Genomic DNA, 24,141 nt, shown 5'->3' on the forward strand with positions numbered 1-24,141 from the left:
ATCTGTGACACTGGAGTAATTCCTATTAGTTCACATAATTAGTATAGAACACTTTTGTTCTTAAATAGGGTTTTCTGTAGGTTAGTTCAACTGGGTCTTAAGTTAACAGAAGGTACAGAAATACCAAAGAGACCTAGCTAGAATTCAAATAAGTAAGATAAAATATGAGAACGTCAGAAAGCAACTGAGTAAATGTTAGGGAAAATGAGAGAGCTAATGGGAAAAAATAGATTCCGGTAAAATGTTTTAAGAGATTGCTGAAAGAGAACTCTTGATGTTAATTGTATAATAAGGTTTTTAGCTTCCTCACATCAAAGATGACTTTGACTCTTTTTCCCCCTGTGGCCACTGGTTTTGAAATATTATGCCTAATAAATTGCATTTAATTAAATATTAACTTGTTGGTCTTTTTTTGTTTTAAATTCATAGGGCCACTTAGAGCTTATGATCAGCAAAAAATAATTAGAATTGCCATTTTTGTTTACTATAATTAAATTTAGCTTAGTTGAGTTTCTGCTGCATGATAGGCCCCATGCTAGGTGCTATACACGGGTTATCTTATTTAATATGTACTCAATTCCAAGATATGTATTATTATCCCCATTTTACCAACCAAAAACAGAACTACAGTGTTAGTAATTTCACCAAAATTAGACAGTGTGTGACAGGGTTAGGGTTCACCTGTACAGCCTTGCTGCAGAAAAATGTATGATTTCTGTTAAGCTATTTGAAAACTTGGTCATTTTTGAAAACTCTCCTTTACTACTTTTTTACGCCCTTAGTTGTCTCAGGCTCCTAACTTGGGAACAACTAGCTCTTCAAATCCCATGATTGTTGCCTATCAGGATAATGTAGACCTGTAATATCATAGGACTCAGTTTTATGAGGAAAATTCAAGACAGGACAGGCAAATAAGTCATGTTTCCTACTCAGGGAATAGGTTTTATAGGGAAAGAGTTGAAACAAGAGAATGAGAGAATGAGGTCCTTGAATTATGAATGTAACTTTCAATGTTCTCCATTACCATGTGATAATCAGGAGTTGGCTATTAATACAGTCAGTAATATATTCTTGTTAACTATGTGTTTGATTTCTGATGCTTCATATTCTAGAAGAAGGTACATGAATTATGTTTATCTGTCATAATGCCTTTATGACCTTACTGAGGTTGGAAATGTTCAGGTATTATCATTTTTTAAAAAGAATGTGTATTATGCTGTTGGATGTAGTGTTATATAAATGTAAATTAGGTTAAGACAGTTGATAGTGTTATTGATACACTTTATACCTTTATTAATTTCTTTGTCTCATTGATGGAAAGTTGTTAAAATCAACTATGATTGTGGATTTTCTATGATTCCATTTAATTCTGTCCATTTTTGCTTCGTGTATTTGGAAACTCTGTTATTACTCACATATACATTGATGATTGTTAATCTTCCTATGAATGAACGCTTATGTCATTATGAAATGTCCTTCTTTATCTCTGGTTGTGATATCAATCTGATGTTACTGTAGCCACTCCAGCCTTCTTATGCTTACCGTTTATGTGATATATCTTTTTTTATATGTTATCTTTCAAAATATCTGTGTTTATATTTAAAATGTATTGCTTGTAGACAGCACATAGTTGGGTCCTGAAGGTTTTATCCAGTCTGACAATTTCTGCCTTTTAATTAGAGTTTTTAGTTCAGTCACATTTAATGTCATTATTGATATGGTAGATATAAAGTTTATCATTTTAGTATTTGTTTTCTGATTTTTGATTCCCTCATTCCCCTTTCACTTTTCTCTCTCTTTTTGAGTCGATGAGTTGTGTCTTTTTATCAAATTTGCAAAAATTTTGGCCGTTATTTCTTCACATATTTTTTCTGCCCTATTCTCTCCTCTCTTTCTGAGACCAAAATTACATGTATGTTAGATTGATAATATACCCAAAATCAATGAAGTTCTACTCATTTTTTTCAATCTTTTTGTCTCTCTCATCTTGAGATTGGAACGGCAATTTGCAAATCCAGTGAACTTTTTATTTTAGATATTGTATTTTTTTAATCTAGATTTTCCATTTTTGATAGGTTTTATTCCTCTGCTATTTCCTTTTTTTAAAAAAATTCATTACAAGTTTATTTTCTTCTGTGTCCTTGAGTATAGTTATAATAGCTGCTTTAAGTCCTCACCTATTAATTCTAACACCTGGACTGTCTCAGGATCAGTTACATTGATTATCTTATCTCTTGAGTATGGGTCATGTTTTTTCTGTTTCTTCATGGTCTAGTAATTTTAGATTTTGTTCTGGACAGTTTGAATGATCCATTGTAGAGACTCTGAATTCTATTATATATTTTTAAAAGAGCTTCTATATATTTTCTAATGACTGGTTTTTGTTTATCAGGCAGACAATTTGGGTAAACTCACATTCAAACTCTGTCCCCTCTGTAGTAGACAGCAGCTGAAATCTCTGTTCAGTTTCTCATCCTTAATTGGACTGCTTAGAGGCTACATCACAGAAGGCTCAGCCAGACTTTGTGCCCATTTTTTAAATCCAGAATTTAGGACTCTGCCTCTATATCTCTCTCTTTTCTGAGATTTCCCCCTTTCTCTAACTTTTATAGTTGCATCAAACTCTGTTTTCTGGTTTTCAAGCCCATGAGATTGAACATTTCTACCTGACCTTTATCCATTACTGAGTAATACCAGCTGGTGCCTCCCCTCAGACAAAAAGCTGTGAAAAGAAACTCACCCAATGCCATTTTTTTCTTCCAAGTGTCAACTCCCATTTAGTTTCTGCCTGCTTTGGTTGTTCTCCATCGCCTTTATAATTTAGCAAGCACTTCTTTTTTATTCTATAGAAGGGTTGGCCCAGTAGGAGCTACCGTGACATTTCTGGAAGCAGAACTTCCTTGTCATCTTTTCTTAACCTGTCATTCTGAACCCTATGCCTATTTTGATGCTAACCTATTTTTCCATCTTTATTTTCTATCGTTATCCTACTATGTAGTCATGTTTCAGCTAAAATGATGTATTTTCTCATCCCTCAGAAACTTTTATACATTCCTACCTTATATCTTTGCTCGCATTGCTCCCTTCAGCCCATATCATATCTCACGTTTTCCTTCTGCTGAAATCTTTACCATTTTCTGAGTCTCAGCATAAGATCTATCTGCCTTTTTCATGAACCTTTCCTAATGAATTTTGCCAATCCTAACCTCATAAGGCTTTATTATCTATACGACTCGTTGGACATTGAATCACATACTGCCTTGTGATATCACTTTTGTTGTGGTCACTCATCTGAAAGTATAATGCATTTATTTTCAACCTAATTAGATTATACTCTTCTTGAGGCCAGGAACCTTGTATTTTTATTTTCTTTTTCTCCTACAAGCACTAACTCAATCTTTAATTCAGTAACTAATCTGTTTAATAAATTTTTGAATGAATGAGTCATTCCAATATTAATATTCATGTAAAAGGCCTAGAAGACAATCTGGCACATAGTAAACACTAATAAGTATTATCTGTTGTTATTATCTAAAATCAGCATAGTGATCTCTGAATGTTCCCCTCACTCCATCCTTTGCTGATTATTATTTCTATTCATAGACTCAAAGACTTGTGGAATCTTAGAACTGGAAAATTTTTAAAGTTGTATGATAAAATCCCTTTATTCTGGTAGATCACTGGGCTTGAGCAGACTCAAAGTTATCTGTCCCATTTCACTGTAACAGTGGTTCTCAAACAAGTGGTTCTCAACAGCCCTACTACAAAGAAATATTTGATCCAAAATGTCTATAGTGCCCAAGGTTGAGAAATCCTGTGCTGTGGGTAGCTCTCTGCCTCTTATTTAACCTTCATTAAGTGAAAATCATCTGCTTTCCTAATTAACGTGTTCTGTTGTCATAAAGATTTCTCAATATCAGATTTTTATTTAGTATTTCTTCTCTTTATTTATATTTTCCCTGTTTTGAGAGGAAAATTTAAATAGTTAAAATATGTAGGAAAAATAAATTTTGCAGAACAATTTCCCTCCTAGACATACCCTTTAAAATTGTTTGGGAGAAACTGCAAAACTTATTTGGAGAGAGCTGTTATAAAGTTAAGAGGGGCTTATCAAATGTCTTAGGAATAGTAGGTGTTTCACAGCCTGCTCTTTTCATTTTACTGAAGTATCAAGTGTCCCCTGATGACGGTCAGGGCAGAAAAGGGGTTAAACGAAAGCAGCTAATTGCTTGTCGCCAACTGGAGTGGGAGAAAGGGACCAAAGGGCAGCCGTCATTCTGCCTCCCTCCATAGCTGCTCTCTGCTTTATCCTCCCTTATTTCTCTGCCTCATTCCCAAGGCTAGAGGTATATACAGTGATGACAGTTACTGATTGAACATTGTCAGAAACAAAGACCTATGGAGACTTCAGCACAGTTTCTCCTCTAGCAAGAGATAGCAGAGCTGTGTTCTACTTTTGCCTAAAGGAAAGTTACAAACATCCCAGTCTGTAATTTGGAAGAAAATCCCAGATGTATATAGGCTGCTTTTTCCTGAGTTTGCAGATCATCGTTTTCTTTCCCCTCACTAATTCTGTTCCCTTCTCTCAGGGGCAGTCACATGATGGTATCTTGCCCCAGAAGCCATTTTTATCCTTATGTAGTGTTTGCACTTTGAAAGTGGTTCTTTTCTGAATGACGGGAAGCTTCGAGGTTCAAGGTCACAACTAACTTTAGCCCTGATTCCTGTTACTTAGGAGCTTATGCAAGTAAATACAAGTGGCTGTGTCTTGCCATTCTTTTTAGCAAGAAAAGATTAAAGACTAACTGACCCTACCTAACTTTTCTGCATGTTTTTATAGTATATTTAAAATCTTTCTCTGACTAGTCAATAAAATGTAATATTTCTAGCCTTTTCTCAAATCAGATTTCTGAGATATTAGAACATTTTTCTTCTTTTTTTTAAATAGATTTAATTAATTAATTATTATTATTATTTTGGCTGCGTTGGGTCTTTGTTGCTGTGTGCGGGCTTTCTCTAGTTGCGGCGAGCGGGGGCTACTCTTCGTTGTGGTGCGAGGGCTTTTCATTGCGGTGGCTTCTCTTGTTGTGGAGCACGGGCTCTAGGTGCGCGGGGTTCAGTAGTTGTGGCATGCGGGCTTCAGTAGTTGTGGCTTGCAGGCTTAGTTGCTCCACGGCATATGGGATCTTCCCGGACCAGGGCTCGAACCTGTGTCCTCTACATTGGCAGGTGGATTCTTAACCACTGCGCCACCATGGAAGCCCTGTCACATATATTCTTAATTACAGGCTTTTTGTATTTATTTCTTCTGTGTTAAATACATCATGAAAATAAAGATAATAAATGCTTTAAATACAAAAAGGGGAGGGGTTAAATTAGAACCTTAAATGGTCTTGATTGATTAGCTAAGTAGATAGACAAAACAAAATGAATTTTAATTGACATGAATATAGATTCACTAAATCAAAGAGAACCCACGCAGACACAAGTCAGGATTTTGCTTGAGGATGGCAAAAATACATATCTGGGATTATGGTTGCCGGAAAGTTTTGTCAGTGCAGAATGACTGTGTAAAGGTTAGCCTTGTGCTGCAACTACCATTGCTACTAATTAGCTAACTGTCGTTGTGTACTTACTGTGAGCCAGCACTGCTCTAAAGCCCTTTACATATGACCATTGACCTAGGAGAGGCAAACAGCATCATAGGACACAACAGCTAGTCTTTCCTCCCCTAGGTCAGCTGAACACCAAGCAGTAGCATAGTGGGGGCCCAACCTTCCAACCCAGATGCCATGCTCCTTGCAGCTCTACCTGTAGTGATGTTTTCACCGCAGGGAAAATTCCAGTGTCTGTGTTTGCCGAGCCTTGAGGGAACAAGAGCTGTTTCTCAGGAGAGGAATAGATGCTTATTAATGTTGCAAATAGAATAGGTAGAGGACATATTTTTTTTAATTTGAGGCAAAAACATTTAAGTTTGACTTGTATTCAGAATTGTTTTAATAATACTTATTGGAGGCCTACACATATACATAGGAAGTAGTTGTAAAAATTCTGCTTTTGGTAGGAAAATTTAACATCACTTTGATACACAGTTTTCTGGTTTGAACCTACATGCTGAATTTAGAGAACTAGAAATGTATTTTAGTGCATTTAATGAAATTATCAAGCATCCTCATTTCTTTGGAACAGATTTTTAAGAACCTTTCATGCTCTAAAACAGTGCCAATAAGATGATTTTTATATTATATTGTAAGAATCATGTGTAAAAATAACAAAAATTACTTTCCTGGTTTTTAGATGTGTGGTTTTTAACAACAGAGGAGTGGCAGGGGAGAATCTCTTGGTAAGTAAATTTAAATTAATCACAACAGCTTAATTTTTAAAAGAATCATTTCCAGTTTTATAACAAAAACATATTCCTTTATATTTAAGATAGCTTATTATGTAAACAATACAAGTTCATTGTGGAAATATATGGATAAGAAAAGAAAGGAAACCCATAATTATATGACCAGGGGAATCCCCTTAGTCTATGTTCATCCAGATCTTATATTTAAATTTTAAAATGTAATATATTTCTATTTTTTAAATTAAGGCTTTATTTTATAACTTAACTTTTATACTTACCATATTTTAGCATCAATAAATATTTATCTACATCATTTTTAATGCAAAACATATTTTCTTTAAAAATTAACTGGTACAAAAAAATTAACCACTACAGTAATACATTTTTAATTAAGAAATTTACTGTCGTCGTGAAATGGACTGACTGCATGTTATATGCCTATTTGCCTGCCACAGTTTACATGGAGGAAATATTATTTTAAATCAGCTTTTTTTCCCTCTAACCCCTAAAGTTTTTGCTAGGATAGAAGTCCTTCCATCTCTTGGAAAATCATCACTCTATCTGATGTTAACCTGTGAGTTGGAATGAGAAATATTACACCCACTGAAATTTTCTTGAAACTTTTCAACTGTTAGTCCCTCACCACTTTCACAGGTCAAAGGCAATTCTATCAGAATAGAAAGAAACTTTTTTTCTGGGTCATTGATAGAGAATGATATTAAGACTATAAATAATTAAGTCATGATGGTAATAAAAATTTACAATCATGTCACTGTGTCAGTACATTATGAGAATTTGGGGAAAAAAAAAAGAAAAGAGCTCTTGCACTTTCCTTTATAGTAAGTTAAGTCCTGGAGAGGATCAAGAGCAACATGATTTCAAAAGCTAAAGTTATAAAGTGTTTACGGTCTCACTCAAGCGCCTCGTGAAGGTGAAGGTTCACATTTCCTTACTTAGTCCGGCCCTTTAGGAATCTTGTAGACAGGTGGTAGGTATTCTAAAGGGAAAGATTTGAACTTGTCACTCTGGCTCTGGACTAAACAAATTGTTTTTGGGCAGCTCTTGTCTGCTGTGTGTCCTTCTAGGTGCTTCCAGGACACAAAGATGGGGAAGACATGATCTGAGGCTCTCAAGAAAATAACATGCTGCAAAGTAAAATCCATTCGGTTCCATAAAGTGAGAGATAACGATCTGTTCATTCAGCAAAGCTGTGTTGTATGCCTACTAAATCAGGCACTGTACAAGGCGATAGAGTGAGGAGTGCACACATTATTACACACAACTGAACCCTTACTTAGGAGCTTTAACTTAAGTTTCAGATGGTCAGATACATAAAAATATACACAATACAGTGTGACCACAGGAAGGTTTATTAAGGCTACAGAGCATAGAGGGAAGGAGTAACTAACTGCCCCAGGGAAGGCGGCAGAATATCGCAGTGGAGGTGAATTTGAATTGGATCTTGAAGGCTATGGTATTGAACCAGCAGAGGGGATAGAGGAGCTTTCTCAGCATGAAAAGCAAGGTATTAAAGAGCGTAGTAGCAAGTACTTATTTGTGGAGGGATAAAAATGATGATCATTTTATCTAATGTTTATTGAGTCCGTAGAATATATCATTATGTCTTTTTGTACTCGATGTCCAGCAATAGGAACAACCCGGTGATTTAGGTAAGTGTAGCCACCATCATCCCCATTTTCCAGATGAAGAAAATGAGGGACAAATAGGTTAAGAACTTGCTCTCACTGAGAAATTCAGAGCCAGGATTCAGACCCAGGTAGGCTGACTATGTGCTTATGTTCTTGACCATTATACTGTGCTCCCTCTCATTACTCAGGAAGTGATAGGAATTCTCCCAGAAGGGTAGGGCCAGATTTTGAAGAGCCATGTGTAGAATTCCAAGGAACCTAGTATTGAACCATTGACTTTTTTTTTTTAAGTTCGGTTTTATTGAGGTATAATTGACATATAAAATACCTTGGTCATGGTCATGTTTTAGAAGGAGAACCATGGCAGAAAAGTGATGGAGGGGAAGGAGGCTGGAGGCTGGGAAATCTGTTAGAAGGCAGTTATTAAAGACCCATCCAGAGTGTGAACGCAGAGGTGGGGGGGAGGAAGGGGAGAGAACAAAAATGAGGGGTATTCATGGGGCAGAAAGAATAGCATGGTGGGAAGTGAAGAGACGGGAGTCAAGGTTGGCATGTCTAGTTTTGCTGACTTGTAAAAGGCTAATACGGTGAAAGGTAATATTTGCTGAAATAGGAAATTTAGGAGAATTTACAAGCTTTTGGTGTCATCAAAATAACAAATTCAGTTTTAGATATTGAGGGTGCTTTTAGGTCATCCAGGTGGAAATTTTTCATAAACAGTTGGATGTACTAGACCGGACCTCAGAAGAGACATACAGGCTGGAGAAAGGAATGGATTATTGGTACGCAGTGGAACCAGGAGGTCAGGAGTGGGTGAGATCGCTTAGGAACTATTGGTAGAGCAAAGGATAGACTCTTAGAACACAACAAATAGGAAGGAGGAGAGAAAAAGAGGAGGAGGAAGCTTGAAAAACTTTCCACACTGAGCATTTAAAGTTAATTGGAAATTTACTTTGAAAGAATGCAGCAACCCAGTAACTTTTACCCATAAACTTGCATAGATTTTAAAAAAAATCTCCAAGAATACTTTTGGGAGATTTTACAAAGGGATGGTAATTAGATAAAAAAATTTTTTTTAACTTTTAAAGAGTTCACTGAGTTCTAAGTGAGAGGATAAGAGTAGCTTGATCTCTGGCATCTTATACAGTGCATCGGGTTGAATTCTGATGAACTGGTACCTCCAGCAAATATCTGTATCATAAAGGCTAATGCCATCTAACTTAAGGAAAAATAAGGATAGCAAATGACTAAAACATAATTATATTCTTTTAGAATAACTGTTTTTGAAAAGAAATTAAAGGGAGTAAATGAATTATAATTTACTATATACTTCTTGTAACCTAATGGATCACAAAAATGAGATGCCAATATTGATTATTAGAGCTAGGTTTGATATTTAGATCCCTTGATAGTCCTTCTTCTTTCTGCCTTAGAGCTATAAACAGTTACTGTTTCAGACTAGAGTAACTCTATGAGTATTTATACCTTACCTTGTTCCAGAAAGGATTTAATGTAGCTCAGACCCAGAGTAAGTAAGACCTTAGGGTAGGCATAAAAAAGGACAAAAGATGAATCAGCAAAGATCAAACAGGAAGGAACCGATTCTAACTGAAATTAACCCAAAAGAGCTAGCAAAGGTTAAATGGAATTTAGGGTAAGCAGTTCTCCTAGGAGTGGAAGAAATGCAAAAGTAAAAGATTTGCTGAAATATGTTGGTGATATACTTAGAATTTATAGGGATTACTATGGCTCCTGCAGAGCAGAATAAGAAAGTAGAAAATTTCCACCACCACATTGTCCTTATTTCCAATTAGTCATTGCAGGATTGAGAGAAAGCCAGAAGCCTTGCTCACTAGGAAATGAGAAGCCTGCATGTTGCCCTTTCTGGGGCTCTGAGCTGTAGAAGACAGAGAGTCCTAGTCTCAGTAGACTGATCCTCAGATACTCCTGCAGGGTTCTTGGAGCCCTCGAAGTAGACGGTGCTTTTATTTTTTTTTTTTAATATTAATTTGGTTGCACTGGGTCTTAGTTGCGGCAGGCGGGCTCCTTAGTTGTGGCACATGGGCTCCCTAGTTGTGGCTCACCGTCTCCTTAGTCGTGGCATGCGAACTCTTAGTTGCAGCATGCATGTGGGATCTAGTTTCCTGACCAGGGATCAAACCTAGTCCCCCTGCATTGGGTGTGTGGAGTCTTAACCACTGAGCCACCAGGGAAGTCCCAATGGTACCTTTTCTTGCTCTCTGCAGATTGGTTTTCAAGACCAGGAATCCAAGTTATCCACAAACTCCCTAATATTAATGATTACTTTGTGAACTGTCATGTTTCCAGCTTAGTTTAGGAATGATAATCTACAAAGAACTCAGCCAAACCTGAGTTTGTTGAACGCTACACAAGGGTCCCTCTCCTTTTGTTTATAGGATCATGCAGACTTCTATGTCCCTAAACCCAACCAGAAAACTCTCCTAGCCACTTTGGAAAATACTCTGGCAGTTTCTCAAAAACTTAACATTGAGTTGCCGTATGATGCAGTAATTCCACTCCTAGGTATATACCCGACAAATGAAAATATATGTTCATACAATAACTTGTACACACTTACTTGTAGCATCATTATTCATAATAACCAAAAGATGGAAGGAATCAGGATGTCCATTAATGGACAAATGGATAAATAAAATGTAGTACAGCCATGCCATGGAATGTTTTTCAGCATTTTAAATGGAATAAAGTACTGACACATGCTACAATACGGATGAACCTTGAGAACATTATGCTAAGTGAAAGAGACCAGACAAAAGCTCACATATTGTGTAATTTCATTTGTACGAAATATTCTGAATAGGCAAATCTGTAGAGATGGGAAGAAAGATTAGTTGTTGCCTCGGGCGGAGGGAGGTGGGGTGACTGACTGCTAATGGTGGAAGGTTTCTTTTGGGGGTGATGAAAATGTTCTAAAATTGTGATAGTTGTACAACTCTGAATATACTAAAACATACACACACACACACACACACACACACACTGAATTGTATATCTTAAATGGGTGAATTGTATGCTATGTGAATCATGTCTCATAAAGCTGTTAAAAAGAAAAGCCTCCATCAGGTACTTTCCCATTCAAGTTAGAGCTGGTGAGGGGTCGGGGTGGGGGGGCAACAGTGGAGCAGAAGCCAGAAAATACTTTAAAGCGGTGCTGCTCCAAATGCGGTTTGTCAGCCAACTTTCACTTCTCAAACTATCTGACACAATCCCTGACAGTATGATGGGCTGCGAGAGAACGTAAGCCGACTTCGGCTCTGAGCACGCTGCTGAGGTGAGCGGATTATTTTTTTTCTCACAGAAACACTCTCTTGGTGAGAGAAGCAGCGTGCTGATTTATATTCTGATCCCAGCCCCTTATCTCACCCTGGACTGGCACTTTAAGTAGCTCTGCTTCAGGGATCCTCTAATCCTGAAAACCTCATTTAGTAGATGAGGACACCGCTGGAGAAGTGGGGTGACAGGCTTGACGTCATAAAGCTGATTAGTGGTCTTAGGACATGAACTTAGACTGTCCAATGTCTTTACGTTGCAGCTCTGGCTTTAAGTCAAGTCAGGCGGAAAAAAGGGTAGAGATAAAGAGGGTTTTCAAAGAGAGGGACCTTGCCTCAATCTCCAATGCCTCGGGTGGTTATTTAAGGACTCAGATCTTGAGAAATCTGCTCTTGTTTCCTACTGAGCTTTTCCACCTCGGAAGCTAATGGGGTAGGAGGGATGTAGGGCTCTTTCCCCTCCTGGGTCCTGTTTTCTGAAGGGGGCATTCACAAGGGATTAAGGACTGTAATGGTCTGAGGGAGGAGGGGCATATAGCGCATGGCCAGCCAAAGCACAGTTCAGTTGTCAGACTTTCACCTTCAGGCACTGCCTTTCCCACACTCAGTATCTTCTTACTGAACCCCACTGTGTCCCACCCAAGTCTGCCCTTTCCTGAATGCTCCCCCAGATAACCTCTCCCTCCTCCCTCTACCCATCAGAACAACCCAGGAAGGTTGTAAGCCAGATGTGGATATGAATTCATTGAATCATACAGAATTTTCTTCTAACACTGATAAGTCCAGTTCAGTAATATCAACTGCTGTAAGTGGTGGGTATGCAAAAGATTGTGCAATTCTCTATATTTAAACAATTTTTAAATAAAAAGAATGTTTAAGTAAATAAAGAATTTTAGGAATAGTATATTTTTTAGGAATAACAATGATAATTTTAGGAATAGCAACAGTGTAATAGCTAGCTACCATTCATCGAAGGCTTCAGCTGTGCCAGGTGTTCCTTTATGCCATGAGATGTTTAGCAATACTTCTCTGTGCACTGCAGGGAATCCCCATAGAACTAGACTTCCCTCTTCCCAAGTGACTCTAGGTAGGTTTTGTCATTCTTGTCAGTGCAGCCTCCTCCTCTCTTGGCTCAGGTCTCACCCTGTTTCTTTATTCTCTTCGAGCGGTTGGTTCTCAGCCCTGCCTGCACAGTAAAAGCCTCTGGGAAGCTTTGAAAAAGTACTGATCCCTGGATGCCATCCCCCGAAGATTCTGATTCATTTGGCCTGGGCTGGAGTCCAGGTGCCTGTGTTTGTCCTAAAACTCCCTGGTGAGTCTAGTCTGCAGGCAGGGCTGAGGTGGTGGGTAGTCCCAGGCTTCCTAGGACCCTGGCCTGAGAACTCCTGCCTGCCTGGCTGACAGGCTCTAAGCCACTAACAGACTGTGCTCATTTATCAGTGTCGCTTTGTAGCATGACTGCATAAGCATGCGCCATGGCTATCCAGAACGTTAGCAGGAACACGGCATATAGGCTATCTTGGCCCCAGCATTGGCCAGGATATTTCTTGGGGCCCTTTGTTTTGTGGTTGGTTACTTTAAATAATTAACAAATTCTCAGGCAGATTTGGATACCTGGTCATTTTATATGCCTATCAATGTAGGCGAAATGATTATTCATTAAAGTGCTGGTTTTATTTACGTATGCACATACATTTGTTTTCTCTGACTCTTTGTTTAACAAACTCAGTTTCCAAAAATAAGATCAATTTTTCTAAGAATGATTTGGGTAGCTCATTAGGTACTGGACTGGGAGTGGGTGGAATGAAAGCAAAACAACACAACAACAAAAACACACTGTAGAGAGCAGTTAAAAAGCATAATTCAAAAAAAAAAAAAAAAAAAAAAAAAAAAAAAAGCATAATTCGCCCTATTATAAAAGTATTATTCCCTTTGGGGTAGCCTACATTCACACAAGAATCACAGAGTTCATGTAAGCAGCATCTTATCAAATATTTGAGTACAGATCGTTAAATACTAGAGAGAAGACTGTAAAATGAAATATTGTAAGCTCTTGATGTTTATCAAGACATTACAATAAAGTAAATGTGAAATTTAAGTGATTTTTAAAAAGACATTTGTGTGCCTTTTTCAGTTTTTTTTTTTTTTTCTGGACAGAAAACTAAAATCTTTTTACGAGCTGGCCTTCTTCAGTATTGGATGTGTGGCAGGTATTGAGAGAAGGGTCCTGGGTTATGGCTTTTTCTGCAGATTAGCAAATTAATCTGCTCCCAGAATAGCTAGGGAAAGTCAGGCTACCTGATTAACAGGGTGAATTTTAATTTGTTTCTATACCCTCCCAAAAAATTTTTAACGAAATTTGCATTTTAAAACAAATGACTTCTAAATCAGGACAAGAAAATTCTCTTTCAGAATAAGGAGAAACCGGTTTGTCTACGTTTTGGAAGTTGATTAAGGATAAATTAGATGTAGTTCATAGATAAATATAAAATATATGCTTTATTCTTTTCTCACTTATTATGTATAATTAGAATTAATTTTACTTCATCATTCTCTTCCTCTTCCATGCTTTTTAAAAAGTAACCTCTAAAAAGCCATTTAACAAATTACTATTGTTTCTCTCTGATTGCAGTTGCAGTTGAACAGTTTGAACAATCTTGGTTTGTAATTATTGTCAAATTATTCTAACATAAAATATTGGGTTGGTCAAAAAGTTCGTTCGGGCTTGTCTGTTACATCTATGGAAAAAGAAGAATGAACTTTTTGGCCAACCCATTATTTATGCCCAAACGTCTGCTGAAGGTTACCTATCCTTTAGATTTTCTGCATTTTTCAAGAATACCTTTCCCGTCCTTTTCTCACTCTAAAAGGAGCTTTCATCACCCAGCTGAATCCTGCCAGGTCTTCCTTCCTCCCTTTAGGGATTAGATGCGGCTTACTTTACCTCTATTCTGGAAGTATGAAATAAGAGGATAGTTGCTGGTGGTATTAGCAGCCCTAGCAACTGAGAATTAACTAACATTATTTTTAATCTAAAAAGATGCTATAGGGGCTTCCCTGGTGGCGCAGTGGTTAAGAATCCGCCTGCCAATGCAGGGGACGTGGGTTCAATCCCTGGTCCAGGAAGATCCCACATGCCACAGAGCAACTAAGCCCGTGCACCACAACTACTGAGCCCGAGCGCCACAACTACTGAACCCCACGCGCCTAGAGCCCGTGCTCCGCAACGAGAGGAGCCACCGCAATGAGAAGCCCGCACACCACAATGAAGAGTAGCCCCCATTCACCGCAACTAGAGAAATCCCGTGCGCAGCTACGAAGACCCCAATGCAGCCAATAAAATGAAATGAAATGAAATAAAAAGATGCTATAAAGTTATGTCTTCAAACCTGAGGAAAATTTCTGCCAGGCCTACCAATTCAATGTATTACCCCCATAAGTGTCTTTGCTGTGTATCCTAGGTGAATTCTTTCTTTAATGGGACTCAAGTCCTATGAAGAAAGAAGGCATATGATGTTCCCTGTTGGAGCCCATCAAGTAGCAAGAGGTTGTGTGGTATAACCATGTAGGTTTGCATATCAGAAGTTACTAATCAGGTCATCTCACTTTCAATCCTGTGTGTTTCCATTCAATTCAACAAGTATTTATTGACTGTGTAGAGGTGAGCAAGATAGTAATAGAGAGAGCCTCACATATAGATAGTAAGGGCAGGGAGCAGGCTGGCCAGGACAAGTAGGGGTAGAATTGGGAAAGGCTGTGAGTTCCTGGAGAACAGGGGCCAAGTCTGACCTTTTGTCTGACATTTATTCAATTTTTTCAAGGCATGATTTCAGCAGGCAGAGTTGACTGTGAAGGCCGCTTGGCAGATGAAGTTTACACAGGTGGCAAGGATATTAAGAGACTTAGCAGGCAAGAGAACAGCAGTGTCCCATGGACCAGAATCCATACATATGGAGGACTAGTAAAACGCAGAGCTGGAAAGGTTACTTGGCATATTGTGAAGGGCCTTAGCAGAGGACTTTGGATTTAATTCAGTCAACAATGGAAAGCTAATGAAGAATTTTAATCAGAAACACTGTCATGATTAGAGCTGGAAGTGTTCTTCAGGAAGATTAATCTCACGTTGAATGGGATGTATGATTATGGATGGTGATTAGGAAAGGCTGGCAGTTAACTAGTTCAGAGGTTATCACCTGGTAGTCCAGGTGAGAGGTACAAAGGCCTGGGAGCAAAGACAGCTGGCGCCACCCCCTTTCCACAGCTTTTTCCCTTTGGTGCTTACCATTCCCATCTTGCCTACCTGATGGCTTCCCACTGCAAGCACCCCCATCTCTTTGACTGGGGGCCTTCTCTAGCCATGGAAGCCTGCTGAGCCTCTGCTCAGGGCCGACCAGAGTGCCAGGGAGTTAACATCCTCCAGGAGCTGCCTTTAACCAGTGGCTGAAGCGAACTGGTGGGCAAAAAACCCAGCTCCCTTGCCACTTGGTTGGGATAATTTTGAGCCTTGTTCTATAGTCTCCCAAAATGCCCCAAGGGGATTGAGTCCCAGTGGTCCACAGCCACAAACAGCTGGGTAACATTCTTTACTGGCTTACTACTCTTTCTGACTCATGCTCACTCACCACTCCCCTACTCCCCATTCCCCCTATCACCTTCTAAATGAACCGTTTGCACTCACATCCTTGTCCCTGGGGCCTTCTGAGAGAATCTAACGAACCAGGGCCTTTACTAGAGTGGAAAAAAGGGCTCGCCTGTGTTTCCTGAAAAGATTCTGGGGAGGAGGAAGCTACAAGTCTTGGAAGTTTATTGGCTATGGGTTAAGGGAGAGGAAGAAGGCAGTGTCACCTACAGTTTTAACTAAGAAAATGTAGATGTCATTTATAGAAAAATGGGAAGTTAGGAGAAGCATTAGGAGTTTTCATGAAGAGATAAAAGAGTTTACTTTGGGACATTTTGAGTTTGAAGTACTGGCAGAACATTACTTCTAGAACTTGGGAATTTGCATCTGGAGCCCAGGAAGAAGGAAGAGACTGGAGACTCAGGTTTAGTCGCTGCTTAGAGGTGGTTGATGAAGCTGTGAAGGTAGACCAGACCTCCAGGAATTGGGTATTGACCAGAGAATGAGCAGATGCAGGCCTACGACAAAACTTATGGAAATGAATTCTCATATTTGGGGTTGTGGGGAGAATGACAGGAAATGGAAAGCCAGCAGCAGGATGAGAACAGGACGAAGCCATCACGGAAGCTAAGGGAGCGGCCGGCAGGCGGCAGATCGTGCCGGAGAGGCTCTAGATGCGCTGAGTTTCAGAGTTCTGGCAGCTTTGATCCACACCGGCATTATCAGTTCCCAACTTAATGTAATCCACTGGGAGAAAAACATTTAGGGAAAAATAAGCTCCTGTGTCTGAGCGTACCAGATATTGATTTGCTTACTAAATATCTCATGGAACCCTAGTGCTTTACAAGAAGTAGTTTACTTGTTACAAACATAAACTCCAAGCTCTGCTACTCTGTGACCTTTGGCAAATTACTCAACCTTGCCGAACCTCAGTTTCCCCACTTGTAAATAAGGAACGAGGTGCTATTTCTGGTCCTTCCTGGAACTAAAATTCTCTGATCCTAATAATTTTCCATAGGCCATTTTTCTCATACCCTAACTGTGTGTATGTACATACATGTACACACATACTTCACTTGAAGCCTGCATAACAAGAGTATGTGTTGGTGATTGTTTATAAATAATACAGAAATTTAAAAACTATGCAGTGTGAATAAACTCACGTGTAGTAAAAATGCCAAGTAGGGATGATCTTTTTCACCGGAATTCTTGTGACAAATTCTGCAGTCACTATGAATGAGACTGGTAGTAGATATTATTCTGTTTAGATTTTACATTGAATTTGTGCCCCTCAAATGCATTTAATCACAAAGTATTTTTGGAAGTATCTCAGCTTCGTCACTTACTAGCTGTTCAGGAGTTTACAGGAGTTGCTTAACCTCTCTAAACTCAGTTTTCTATTAAAAACTCAGTTTCCTAAATATAATAATAGGACCTTCCTCAGGGTTTTGTGGACACAAATTTAATCATTCAGTAAATGTTAGCCATTGTAAGTACCATCAGGTTAACATTTGTCTTTTGGTGAGCTTTATATTTGCAGATCTCAGAAAGATGGTAGTAGGCAATAGGAGTATTTTAGCCTTGAGTTTAGGTGGAGGCGTCAGTGAAAATTGTAATTTTCTCAGACTACTCATTAGTAATTGAATGGTGGGTGGCACATAACCTTCCAATCATAGTTTACTGGAATATTACAATCAGGGTGGTACACATAACTTGTTTCGGTATTTTTACTAGGGTAATAAAAGGGTTATCAGATTTCTCTCTGTTATTAAATTTCTGGTTATTTTATCTCACATATACTTTATTCATATATACACTCTCACATACGTTGTACAGACAGGATTGCCCTCTGCTCCCAGATCTCAAATAAAGCATCTGTGAAGCTTTTCTGCTAGAAACAGAGCCCTTATTAATGAAATTCACATGAAAACCATTTGTTTTAATGCATTATGTATTGAGACATAATCAGCTTTACATATTTTAACATTTTAAGTGTCTGTTTTCAGTGTAGCACAGCTGGGGTTATATGGAAATATTATTGAAAAAGAAAATATTTAATTAATAAAGCACACTGGATGTTGCTTTATCTAGAGTGAAGGCAGTGCCAGAAAATCACACTCCTTCATTGGTAGACAGCACTCAAGATAGAGAAAACAGCTCCCCAGTAAGAAAGGAGTCACAATTTAAATTTTTTGTGGTATTGTTGGAAAGCCTTTTCTGGTTGCTTGATTGTGTTTTTTAATAAGAATTACTTTGGCTTTGGCTTTGTCAGGCATAAGTTGTTGTTTTTTTCCTATAAAAAGGTGTGATTCTCCACTTTTTCTGCCTAAATTGACTCTGTTCTTGTTTAGTTAGAGACACATTTGAGTAGAGTACTGCATATCTGTTTAATTTGAGGTATTTGTATTGGTCTTGCCCCATTTTCGTCCAGGGTTTCTTGCATGATCAGAGTCTTTTGTTAGTGCCATCTCAAATAACACTGACCCTAAATGGCATATATGTGTACTGCAAGACAGGAAAATGATAAATTATTATGACTCATAGTATGTGCAAACAAAGGTCATTTTCTCGTATTTATGACTTCTTGCTCTTTTTTACAAGTCTGCATTATACAAATGATGAACCTCCTGATTATAATTTTTGTGCTTTACCTGTCATTGCTTGCAGACGCCAAGGACTTACTGTTGTGCGAACACTGAAGACTTGGAGACGGTCATTCAGCATGTTCACAGTCTGTACCCTTCTGCTCCATTCCTGGCAGCAGGAGTTTCAATGGGAGGGTAAGGTTTTTCCTTTCTAAAATGTCCAAAAGGGAAGTGGTGCTAGCGACTGCCTCTTTCAGATGACTGTAAGCTGCATGGGCATTTAAATGTTTAATTATTTTTATCATATTTCTCCACATGTGGCTGAATGGATGAAGGAATTAATTCAGGTAAATTTTAATATTTTCCTTGACTACTGGTCTCTGTGGTGAGAAGTATACAAGTACCTCCTCGGGGTGCTTAGGGTTTTGTGAGCCCGAAGGCTTGTCCGAACCCCATGGAGTTGATTTCTATCACTGGGTGGTAGCCACGTTGACCTTCAGATTCCCTGATGTATTCCCAGCCATCACTGCCACCATGTTCTCCAGGACCATTCAGGAAGCTGAACTTGTACCATGACTTTCATCACTCCAGTTGTAGAAATAATTATTATTGCTCTCTCCAACTGAAGAGGCCTTCAAAACAGTTTTTCCCCAGGTGGTGTTTTTCTTGTTTGTTTTGTCTTGTTTAGTTTTGTTGCTGGGCAAATGGACCTTCCCTAGAATGCTCTCCTAGAAACTGTGAAATGCTGTTTGTAACCCCCTACTCCAGCTGCTATTTTAAGCAAATGAATATTTTAATTGGTACTGCTTGCACAGGGGCTTTTTTGGACCTTCTATGCCATGTATATATTTATATTTTATATTTTTATACTTAGGCTTATTGCTACTAATAATTGTTTAATCTTTTTGTTGTAGTAATAGTGAGCTTAATACAATCCAAAATTTTTATTATATGGCATTTTGCTATGCTTAGATTACCTAAAGCATTGTCCAAAATCAACAAACACGAGATAGAAAATGCTGTATTTTTCTTAATTTTGTAATTGATTTATCTGTCATTTCAGTTTTTAGAACATTTTAGGAGCATGTTTACTTGAAAATGAACAGCTTTACAAATGATAGGCTCTAAAATATCGGCTCTAACAACAGCTTTTTAGATTCTGATAAACATAAAACTAAGAAGAAAAGAATACGTTTCTTACATTAGCATGGAAGGTCTGACTTGACCTACTAAAGGAAGAAATCTGAATCACTGCAGAAAACCCAGGCAGAATCTGTGAATTGTGCTTAAAGGAAAGGATTTCACTTCTCTTTCCCTTGCCCCATAATGAGAACCTTAAAGGACAAGGTGCCCAGCTGAACTTTCTTCCTTTAATCATATAAATTCTTTACTTTTTTAAAAGCCAGACCTTACATAAACAGGCCCAGATTCTCTGTTCAGAGGTTCCTGGGAAATGCCTATTCTTGTCGAACTGAAGCCTCAGTGCGAACTTGACCACTAGCCTCTGCAGCTTGTTGAATATTAATGTCTTGTAAATGGTTCAAAGGAAGTACCCCTTCTAGTTGCCTAGCACTGTGACATGTTCCCAAGTGGGTTTACCACTCAGGGATGTGTTTTACAGCTTGACACATTTTTCTTTTTGGAGATGTAGCAGACAGAAGTGTCTGTCAAAGATCCTTATGCCCAGGCTGGGTAATCTCCAAGCCTGTGATGCCTGGGGCCAAGTAAGGGTTTTGAGACAGAACTAAGTCTAGCCAAGGAATCCACGCTGCTCTAGACTCAGTCTGATTCCAATCTCCCAATGAGTTGGTAAACTAGCTTCAAAAATGTATAGAAATTCTCAAATATATATAAAAGTAAGAAGAGTATAATGACGCCTCATATATACTCATCACCCAGCTTCAATAACTATCAACTCAAGGATAATCTTGTCAGTAGTACCACCCCCCCATTCCCTCTCAACTCTGATTATTTTAAAATAAATTTTAGACATCATTTATAAAGATTTCTGTAGGTATCTCTAACAGGTAGAGTCTCTTAAACAACAATAACAACCCATCACAATACTTGATTACATTTGAACAAAACTAACAATAAGGGGCTTCCCTGGTGGCGCTAGTGGTTGAGAGTCCGCCTGCCGATGCAGGGGACTCGGGTTCGTGCCCCGGTGCGGGAGGATCCCACATGCCGCGGAGCGGTTGGGCCCGTGAGCCATGGCCGCTGAGCCTGTGCGTCCGGAGCCTGTGCTCTGCAGCGGGAGAGGCCACAACAGTGAGAGGCCCGTGTACCGCAAGAAAACAAACAAACAAACAAAAAAAACTAACAATAATTCCTAAATATCATCAAATATTCAGTCAGTGTTTCATTTCCCCATCAGTCTGTTGGCTGGTTTTTACAGTTTGTTTGAGGCAGCAGATAGCTAAAGTCCACATATTGAGATTGATATGTCTCTTAAATCTCTTAATCCATGGGTTATCTTTTCTCTCTCTCTCTCTCTCTTTTTTTTTTTTTTTGTGAAAATGGAGTCTTTTTCTTGCCAAAGTAAGACAGCTTTTTGGGGGGTAATGTCTTGCCATTATTTTACTCCTGAGTAATAACTAAGAAGCATCCCCACCTACTCGGTCATAGCTATTCCTTGTCCTCCCTACTCCTGAGGTTCACTTCCAACCCTTTCAATTTGCCTATTACATCAGACTCAGAAATCTCTGACCTCCAGCCAAAGAATAGGGCCACCAAAACTAGGACCCTAGAATGACCCTTTTGCAGGAGAGTAAGCATTATCTTCTAAATAGCTTAGTGAACCACAGTACTATAAACCAGGAATACAGTCATTAATGAAGAGTTGTTTTCAAGAATGAAATCTCCAGCCTGAGGTCTCAGCCCTGGATCAGAAAATCACTGAAGTAGTTTCTGACACTAAGGAAATGCTGAAGCTGTTGGCCTTTGGCAGTCTGTCTAACCTACAGTCACTCAGCCTACAGTTGGGATGAATTTTAAAACACCACATGGAGCCATGTGAATCTTTCTGCTGTGCTGTCATATTTTCAGTAAACCTTGGACAACAGCAACGAAAACAACAACAAAAACCATGAAAACTCCATTTTTAATCTAAAAATCTCATCACATTCACTCTGTAAATGGATTTTTTTCCATTTGGGCTGTATAAAAAGAATTAGAGAATTTTTACTCATTTGTCCTATTTCAGAACCTGGGCAATTGGAGAAATAAAGAATGGAAAATATGAGAAACAGAATTTAGGCTATCATCTTTTCTCTTAGTTGGCAATGTCAAACTTCGATTTCTGACATTACTGCAGGTTAAACTCCATTCTTGTCCCTCTTACCAAAATAGAACTAGAGTAGAATCAGGAAGATTGATAAAACGAAAGGAAAATATGTGATAGGAGATAAGGACAAATAGCAAGAGGGAGTAGGGAGAGAAAACAAGTGACTTTAGGGGCCAACTGCTCTGCCACAATTCAGAAAGTCTAACTCTAGATGAGGGAGCCCTTACAAACTTGCTGTAGGGTACAAGGATGCAAAGGCAACCGGAATGGCCACCCAGACCAATTACTCAGAATCTCTGAAGGTGAGACCCAGACGTCGATAATAGTTTTAAAAACGCCACAGGTGATTCCAACATGCAGCCACATTTGAAAACCACTCCTTCTGTGATCTTTCATCTATGCCAAGCCTTGGCAAACCACAGCCTGGAGGCCAAATCTGGCCGGCTGTCTGGTTTTGTACAGTGCAAGAGCTAAGAGTGGTTATTATATTTTTTTAATGGTTGGAAAAATCAAAACTATTTCATGACATGTGAAAAGTATATGAAATTTCAATTTCAATATCCACATCTAATGTTTTATTGAAACATGGCCATATCCATTTATTCACGTATTGTCTATGGTTGCTTTCAAATTATAATCACAAGGTAGTTGCAACTGAGATTGTAGGGCCACCAAAGCCCAAAACATTTACTTTGTGATCCTCTATAGAAAAAGTTTGCCTGAAACACCCCCATGTATTAAATTAAACACTCAACTGGAGGCTGGGGCCCAGGGAATTGCAAATTTTTAATAAATCCCCAATGTCATTTTGAAAACAACAAAAAGAAAAACCACTCTTACGGTGGCTTTTTCTTATGTTTTACTTCATAGAACAGTACACATGTAAGTAACAACTGTATGCTTTGTCCCATTCTGAATATAGCTGACTGCAAGATAAATAAATAGGTGAATGTAAGGAAAGAATAGAGATACTTGCATGGTTTTCCAAGATAAAGGACTTGGACACTGGTTTATATTTTTCTTCTCCATAGTTAAAGTCCACAATTAGAAATGGGATGTCTTGAGAGAGACAACAAATTCATCATTTGAGTTTTCTGTCTTTCCTCATTTTAGAATGCTGCTTTTAAATTACCTTGGCAAAATGGGGCCAAAAACTCCTTTGAAGGCAGCTGCAACTTTTTCAGTTGGTTGGAATACTTTTGCTTGCTCGGAGTCATTGGAGAAACCACTGAACTGGCTGCTTTTTAATTACTACTTGACAACTTGCCTCCAGTCTTCCATTAATAAGTGAGTCATCTTTAACACCTGATGTCTGCAAACTCTTTGGATTATGTGTTTTCAAGCATAACACTGCTAATATATGTATATTTATGTTTGCATTATATGCATTTACTACTGTACCAAAATATTCTTTCTATTGTCAATATATACAAAAATAAAAAGATTTTAAGTATAAGCTAAAAATACAGATAAAAGCTCTGTTTTCTTTCTGTACCCCAGTGGATTACCTTGTACAACCTCTAGGCTCTGTGCCCCACTTGGAATATCACCATTTCATCACTGTTCTAAATTATTCTAAAAGAATGAAAACATTAGTCTCAAATGTGTTGAATAACATTATGGGCTATTTCCCTGGATTTTCTACTTGTTGCTAATCTTATTAGTACCTAATTCTCCCCTAGGTAGTAAGTAATAAGTGTTTTTAGAGACGAATAATATGATTTCTAAGCATCTGTTATGAACATAGTATGTTTTAGTGGCTTAGGAGAATGCTTCTAAAATATGGATATTCTCAGCCCCTACAGTTCTTAACATTACCAAAATATTATCTTTGCATTAGTTTTTCTGAAATTGTTTAGGTATCTTCTAACAGTTAAACAGTGTGGCAACAAAGAACATGGGATGTTTCTGTTTATTTTTTGATAACTGTTACCATGCATTTTTAAGTGAATTGACAAATTTAAACTCTAAATAAAAAGTACAGTTAATTTGTGCATAACTTAACTGAAAACCGTAGTTACCCCGAAAGTTGACATTAGACACTGCATTAAACTTAACCTATTTTGGGGAGTTCTCTGGTGGCCTAGTGGTTAGGATTCTAGGCTGTCACTGCCGTGGCCCAGGTTCAATCCCTGGTTGGGGAACTGAGATCCCGCAAGCCATGTGGCATGGCCAAAAATTAAAAAAAAAAAAAAAAAAAAGAAAGAACAATGTACATTCCTTAATTAAAAAGTACTTTATTAAAAAAAACTTAACCTATTTGTTACATTACAGATGTTGACTATAAAATACTGCTAAAAATACTACAGAATCGTATTTTTATTCATGGTCACTGAAATGGGG

The 24,141-nt window shown here is 38.3% G+C and overlaps 1 protein-coding gene across 1 annotated transcript in view; it reads left to right on the forward strand.

Annotated features, from left to right (window-relative positions):
- ABHD3 (abhydrolase domain containing 3, phospholipase) overlaps window positions 1-24,141 on the forward strand; it is a 38,159-nt gene that overhangs the window by 8,589 nt on the left and 5,429 nt on the right. Inside the window, exons 4-6 of the mRNA XM_065889825.1 lie at window positions 6,298-6,343; window positions 18,595-18,707; window positions 22,912-23,085. Coding sequence (XP_065745897.1) covers window positions 6,298-6,343; window positions 18,595-18,707; window positions 22,912-23,085 — 333 coding nt within the window. The remainder of the gene's footprint in view (window positions 1-6,297; window positions 6,344-18,594; window positions 18,708-22,911; window positions 23,086-24,141) is intronic.

The sequence above is a fragment of the Phocoena phocoena genome, chromosome 13, assembly GCF_963924675.1.
Source record: "Phocoena phocoena chromosome 13, mPhoPho1.1, whole genome shotgun sequence".
Lineage (NCBI taxonomy): Eukaryota > Metazoa > Chordata > Mammalia > Artiodactyla > Phocoenidae > Phocoena > Phocoena phocoena.